We start from the raw sequence: 7,379 nt of genomic DNA on the forward strand, positions 1-7,379 counted from the left end.
GGGGAAGCCTGTGAGGGGAGGCGAGTGCCCCAGAAACCCGCCAGAGCCGCGCGCCAGGGGCAGATGTCACGGACGCTGTTCGGAGGGAAGCGCGCAGACCTGCCTGCCCTGAGTGCTGCGGCGTCCCAGGACCCTCTTCCTGCAGACGTGTAGTGGCTCTGACAGGCCCCCGATCCACAGACCCATTGCTGCCTTGCAGGGCACGGCCCCGGTTTTGTTTTCGTGGCGTGTGTCGGTGTGCGGTGACATGACGGAGCAGCCTGGCTTGCGTGGTCACACCTCGTGCTGCTCAGGATGGGGCTTTGGGTTTTATTGGGCTTAAAAGGCAAATCGAGGTACCGGTCTGCTGGACCACGCCGAGAGGCCGATCCCCTCGTGATGTGAGGGGCAGCAGTAGTGCAAGTCCCAGACGGTTTTCCCGTGTGTCAAATGGTGCGCTGGTTCCTGGTACAGTTTTTACGCTGGAAAAAAATCAGGCTTTGATGGTAAATTTCAGGAAGAAATTTCAGGTTGTCTGGCTGTTAAATCTCAGCCATTGTTGTGTCTGTCTGATGAGCATGTTTTTGAGTGCGCGTGTGAAACTCTGTCTGCATGACACTGATAATACTACAGGGGAAATAGTTTAAAGGTATTTAAATCGCTCTTCAAATGACCCCTAACATTGAGAAGATCTGTGTTTCTTGTCATTTGAATCTGACTAAGGGGATAGGTCTCCCAATGAAAACGGCTTTAAGGGGGATGGCTTGGACTTTAAACAGGATGGCTAAGGCAGCAGCTCTGCAAAAAAGGACCTGGGGGTTAGAGAGGACAATAAGCTGAATATGAGCCAACAGTGTGCCATTGTTGCGAAGGCTAACGGCAGACCGGGCTGCGTTAGTAGGAGTGTTGCCAGCGGATCGAAGGAAGTGATTCTTCCCCTCTATTCGGCACTGCTGAGGTCGGATCTGGAGTACTGAGTCCGGTTCTGGACCCCCTGCTACAGAAAGGATGTGGACAAACTGTAGAGAGTCCAGCCAAGGGCAGCGAAAATGGTTCAGGGGCTGGGGGACATGACTGATGAGGAGAGGCTGAGGGAACAGGGCTTATTTAGTTTAGAGAAGAGGAAACTGAGAGGGGATTTAGTAGCAGCCTCCAACTACCTGCAGTGGGGTCCAAAGAGGATGGAGTTGGACTGTTCTCAGTGGTGGCAGAAGACAGGACAAGGAGCAGTGGTCTCAAGTTGCAGCAAGGGAAGCTTAGATTAGATATTAGGACAGTCTTTCTCACTAGGACGGTAGTAAAGCACTAGAACAGGTTACCCAGAGAGGTGGTGGCCTCTCCATCCTTAGAAGTCTTTTAAGACCTGGATAGACTGCTGAGATGATGTAGTTGGGGCTGGTCCTGCTTTGAGCAGGGCGTTGGACTAGATGTGACCTCCTGAGGTCCCTTCCAGCCCTAATTTTGTATGATTCTGTGACTGAGGAAGATGGTTTGGGAGGGGGGCAGGGGGCAAATTTGGTCTCTGAGGGACCTTTGCCTCCACCTCCATGGCTCAGCAGCCCAAAGACGCAATGAGGCATGATGTCTGCGCTTGTGTCCATCAGAATGAGGTTGGAGAAAGAGGTAAGTCTCTGATACAGTGGTGCGTTTTCTTATTTCAGAAGACGGTGTTGAATAGGCAACCTCCTACTGTGAAGAAACTGCTTTCAGCCTTATTTTAGTTCCAGTATTTCTATAGGAAAGGGGCAAATAGCTCTATACTAGCCTGAAAGTGAGCAGGGTTTGGGTGAGAGCTGTACAGTCAGAGCCATTTTTAGAGAGAGAGTGAGTCCATCTTGTGCTTGGGCCATGATGCTGGTCTAACTATACAAGGGTTGTTTACCAACAAAGGGCTTTTCATGTGGGTACATATTATACCTTCAGAAACTGTGCTCATGCTGATATGGCTCATGGCCCCAAGACCTCAACTAGCTCTGCCAGCAAATTTTGCTGGAATAACTGTATCTCCATGAGTGGCTTCTGCCAGCATGGCTGTATTGATCAGGAGCGATTGCCTTCACACCCCTCACATCATAGCTATGTGAGCAATAGTTTGCAGAGGTGTAGGTTGTAGCTGTGTTGGTCTAAGGACATAGGCAGACAAGGTTCCTTGGGTGAATTTGATATCTTTTATTAGACCAACCCAAACAGTTGGAGAATAGTTATTAAGCAAGCTTTCGGGTTCAAAAACCCTTCCTCAGGGTTTGCAGAGTACACTCGAGAATTGCCTACAGCAGAGCTATCCAACTGGGCCTACAAGGGGTTAAGTGTGGCCCACGGGCTCCCACCTGACTGCCACTTCTCTCATTGCTCTGGTGGCTGGGGTCTTTGGGACAGGGCAGCATGGTGGGAGAACTGGTGAACTTGCTGCTTATGTGGCTCGTGCTGCTTTTGTGGCAGTGGCAAGGAAAGGTGGATCATCTGTGTGGTGGTAACTGCAGGGGGGCTTGTGTGGTAGCAGTCAGGGCAGAGGAATCGCCCTTGCAGTGGAGGCAGCAGGGGCGTGGGGGCTGTGTAGCATGGGTGCCAGGGAGCCCATGTGCCTGTGTCCTGCAGCCCACAAGGTGCGCAGCTTGAACCATTGTGGCTCCCTGATGCTTTGAAGTTGGACAAAGTTGCTTTCAAGCTGCGTTGAACCCTGGCCTGAAGGAATGCATGCCACTTTCATTAGTGCCCTGCCCACCCCCACCTTTATCCTCATCCCCACCCTTTTGTCTTGTTCCTGGTTTAAATATATGAAAACCTTCCTTTTTTCTTTTTTATTGCCAACAGTCCCACTAGACTTACAGGGGCACTGGGTACAGTCTGTCTGTAGGGCTGGCTCTGTGTGGGAGCAGTGGAAATTTGGATCATGCGGGAAATAAAAGATATCACATCTACCTAAAGAACCTTGCTTGCCATAGATGTAAAGAGGAAGTTTTAAGTCTAGCTAGTGAGTCCCTGGATGCATGGGTCTGAAGACATGCAGTCTTCTACTGGACTTTTGTAAGCTCTTTCGTTACACTAGATGTGGGTTTAGTGCTTGAGGGGTTTTGTTCTGCATCTTTTTATTCCTTGATCACACTTCATTAGCACTTGGGACTCAAGGAGGCTGGAAGAAAGAGGAAACAATGTGTATACTGGCCTTGTATACAAGGTTGTTTTAATACAGGTGCATCAATAGTGTGACTGCACTTTGCTCCTTCCGGTTGCGCTCATGAGATGCCGGAAATTGAAGGCTGTGGGATTTTCTTACAGGAAGGTTTTCTTGTGCTTGATTGCTCTGTTCCAGGGGTTTGCCACCACCGCAGCAGCAGCAGATGCTGAATTTACGGGCAACGAATCAAGCATCGCTCCTCAGTGCCAATCCTATGCTTCAGCGGGCCCTGCTCCTGCAACAGATGCAAGGTACCGTCATTGTGAGATGCTCCTTGAACTTTTTCAGACACCCTTTCCTCCCCACCTGCCCAGGGACAGAAGGCATAGGGTGGGCATTTCTTGTCAAGGCCTCAAAGTCCCTGGGCTTGGCAGCTCTTTCTGTGTGCTTTTTCCTTTTCAAATTTGGCCTCACTGCAAGTCACAGGAGTTTAGTAGCTAGAAATCCACGTGCCCAGATGCTCCAGGTCAAGATTCAAAGAGGAGGCTTCAAACAGGAATTTGTCAGGTAGTTTAGGCCTTTTAAATGCAGATGCTGGGAAAACTTTCTTTCTCGCTTGTTAACCTAAGGTGAATAGAAAATTTTCCAAGAATGTGTTAAACAATTGATTTCTGTTTTGGATTTAAACAGTCCCTTTCATTGTCTGCAAATGCAAACAAATATGTTGGCATCTTGAGTGCAAGAAAAGGAAACTGGCTAGTTGGTGTCTGTCCAAGCTGAGTGAAGTGCAAAAAATCCTGTGCACAAACTAGGAGAGTTAAGTGCTTTTTGTTGTGGTTTTTTTTTTTTTTTTTTTAATATCCTTGTGAACTTCTGGTGCAACTAATCAGTTACTCATTGGCTGGTTACTTTTTTCCCCATCATCTTGTTCTCAGGCAAGTAGATTTTCTGCTTAGCTGGACATTTTTTCAAGGAGACTTCAAGACAGCATTTTTGCCATTTTAACAATGGCGGTATTACTATATAAGATCTTAAAATGCAGGTAAGGAAATGTGGTGTGTAAAGAGGTGTTTTTGTTTGTTTTAACCTGCCAGCATCTTGTTAACACAGAAAATCAGTAACTGGGTTAATTTTGAACTGTCATTTAACTTTAAATAAACTGGACCAGGGATTTTCCTTGTCTATGACTAACATCCAGATGTGGACACAATAGATGTATGTTGCATGCTGTTATGCCTTTTGTTCTCCCTTGCCCATTCGGAGAGAGCGCTCTCTAGTGACTCTAGTGGTTCTCTCTGGAGCTCGGTTTGGTTGCTGGAAAACTGAGACAGTAAGGGACAAACGGAGACCCAAAATGACTGCTAATTTTGCAGATTCTCCTGTATGTCTGTATCCCAGAAGGAGTTTGACCAGCTAGTATCTGAGAGGAAGATGAACAACAAACTTGATGTTAACAGAGCATGACTTTTTCTAAAGCTGAAACAGTTACTGACATTTTATTTTCAAATGGGATATCCAAGGATCTGAGACAATTTGGGTGGGTCCATTGAGCATAGTATATTGCTAACCAGCTTAATGCATTCAGCTTTAGTGTTTTAGACCCCACCCCATGTGTTTAATAAGGAGCATCACTGACTTTGTGTCAGTCTAGGTTGGCTAGAGATAGGAAACATGTCATAAAGTTGATGCTGAACAATGTGACTATTTGTGATCTGTATTTTTTCTTGTCGCTTGGAGGTTTGGGTTACATGTGAGAATACCTCATGGGTTGGTATTTCAGTACCTGAGAAACATCAGAATAAATAATTCAGTGGAAGCCTGTGGTTTCAGAAGTGGAAATGAGGAATGAATAAATGACCTCCTGAGTTGACACGGTCACACACAAGAAAAGTGCTAGCCAAGAGCAGGAGGTGATTTCTTCCCAGCTAGATTTCTGTTTAAATTAAGAGATTTTTCTTATCCAGTCCAGTGGAAAACTACGTGGAAGTTCCTTATGCTTTATTGCAGCCTTTATGTGTGTGTTATCTGGCACCTGTATGAGTGTCAGAAGTCCTGGGTTCTACTCTTGGTCTCTTCTACTTATTTGCTGTGTAGCCTTGGCCCAGTGATTATTTGCAAGCTTTCCAAAGTGGCTTCTGATTTTTGTCTCCCTAGCTTTAGATACTCAGAGCTACTTTTTCTTCTTTTTGTTTCCACCTGGCACTCTGAAAACTGGGCAGTAAGTAGGTGTCTCACCAGAGACAACCTTTTGAAAATTTGGCCTTAAAATCTCAGTGCCATCATCCTTAAAATGGAGGAGTGGCCAGGCTTGCTTTTGTCAGAGAGTATGGAGCTGTGGCTAATGGTTGTAAACATTTTTTTGGATGCTCTGCTGAAATAAACCATTCCTAAGGCAAAGCACAATGGAAATAGCAATATCTGAAATGTCTAGATTCAGTTTGACATGTTGAACATGATAAACTGATGGAAGAGAGGACTGTGAAATCTCACCTAAAAGGTAAGGTGCTGTTGTAAATGAACTGCTCCAATTGCTGCTGCTTTTGAATGTATTAAAAAAAAAAAAAAAAAAAAAAAGGCAATCCAATTCCAGATTGTGGTTTGAACTGTCAGCCGAACAAGGTGTGGGATGAATTTTCCTTCACAAGGGATCTCTGAGAGCAAGACTTCATCTCACTGTAAACATGGGTGCCAGCAAGTTTTAATTAAGTACATATCCTAACAATCTTAGAACGCAGTGACAGTCCTAAATGGTGCGATAGTGTAACATACTCCAAGATGGCAGTAATCCAGGCCTGAGATCTCTGAGCAGGAGAGCTGGGATTCTACTCTTGGGTTCTTCTACTTATTTGCTGTGTAGCCTACATAGGGTGGCAATCCAAATGCAATATCTTGCATATAGTCCATACGTAAAGGAGATCTTCCCTCACAGCTGCTGCTGCCATAAGCAGGGGACTTGCTGTCTCCTGGGATTCCCTGCTGGGTTGTGATGTCCCGTGTGTTTGCATTTGTAGGAAACTTGCGAGGATTTAATATGACAGCCCCAGCACTGCAACAGTTTTTCCCTCAGGCTACAAGACATTCCCTGCTGGGGCCGCCACCTGTTGGGGTCTCATTAAAGCCTGCACGGCTTGGCTTCCCAGGCCTCCCTTTCCAGCGGCAGAATCGGATGTTTCGCAAGGTAAGCCTGTGACTTGGAGCTTTTCCGAAATTAGTTTTCTTTGGCAGGCTGGTGTCCCTCAGGCAGTAGTAGTGGTTGCCTGTGATGTAGGACAAATCTTATGAGGAAAGACTAAGGGATGTGGGACTATTCAGCCTGGAGAAGAGAAGACTAAAGGGGGACTTGGTGGCCATCTATAAGTATGTAAGGGATGAATATTGGGAGCTGGGAGAGAAACTGTTCACTAGGGCGCCCCAGGGAAGGACAAGGAGCAATGGCCATAAACCCTTAGAGGATGGTTTCAGGTTAGATGTAAGGAAGAACTTCTTTACGGTAAGGGTGACCAGAATTTGGAATAGACTTCCCAAGGAGGTGGTGTAGTCTCCAACCTGGGAAGTCTTCAAGAGGAGACTGGACAGGCACCTTGCTGGGATAATTTCATCTCGGCAGTATTCCTGCCCAGAGCAGGGGGGTTGGACTCGGTGATCTTTCGAGGTCCCTGCCAGCCCTTAATTTCCATGATTTTTATACAGGGTGCTAAGGAGAACTGGGAAAAGATGAGAATCACTTTAGTCCTGTGTTGCTGATACAGAATCTTTATGGTCAAATCATCCTGCTCTTCAGGCTTTAGTGATCCCAATTGCAGTTGTGGTGTTAAGGACTCACCCAGGATTTCTGGATTAATTTTAATAGTTCCATGTAATCACTAAAATAAAAAAGCCTATTAACCCTTCCCTAGCAGTCCCCACAAGGCCATATTACTCCTGGGAACTGGCATAACTCAAAAATGGTTTGATCCAAAGACAAAAGCAAGGGAGTGGATGTCTGCCCTTCTATTACAGCCTCTGTCACTGACTCATGGTGCCACCGGTGCCTCCATTTTCCTGTCTGTGAAATCAGGATAATACTTGCTTATAGGAATATTGTCAAGTTTAATTGATAAAAATGTATCAAGTCCTGTGGTGCTCTTAGGTGCAAGGTGTTGCAGGATCCCACCCTCTTCCTCCCCTTTTCCACTCATCCCCAGATGTCTGAGCTCAGACTTATTTGGGACTCTGTTGGGGACTGTTCTTTAACTAGCCAGGGCTCTCCGCTCCCCCCCCACCCCCCCCCCTCCACCGCCGACTC

At 46.5% G+C, this 7,379-nt stretch overlaps 1 protein-coding gene across 3 annotated transcripts in view; it reads left to right on the top strand.

Annotated features, from left to right (window-relative positions):
- The window catches only part of CIZ1 (CDKN1A interacting zinc finger protein 1), a 26,758-nt gene that overhangs the window by 2,091 nt on the left and 17,288 nt on the right, over positions 1 to 7,379 (top strand). For all 3 annotated transcript variants that reach the window (XM_025204997.1, XM_025205000.1, XM_025204999.1), the window contains exons 2-3: positions 3,290 to 3,405; positions 6,106 to 6,272. In XM_025204997.1, the coding sequence (XP_025060782.1) occupies positions 3,290 to 3,405; positions 6,106 to 6,272 (283 nt within the window). The remainder of the gene's footprint in view (positions 1 to 3,289; positions 3,406 to 6,105; positions 6,273 to 7,379) is intronic.

This window comes from Alligator sinensis, unplaced genomic scaffold (genome assembly GCF_000455745.1).
Source record: "Alligator sinensis unplaced genomic scaffold, ASM45574v1 scaffold388_2, whole genome shotgun sequence".
Classification (NCBI taxonomy): Eukaryota; Metazoa; Chordata; order Crocodylia; family Alligatoridae; genus Alligator; species Alligator sinensis.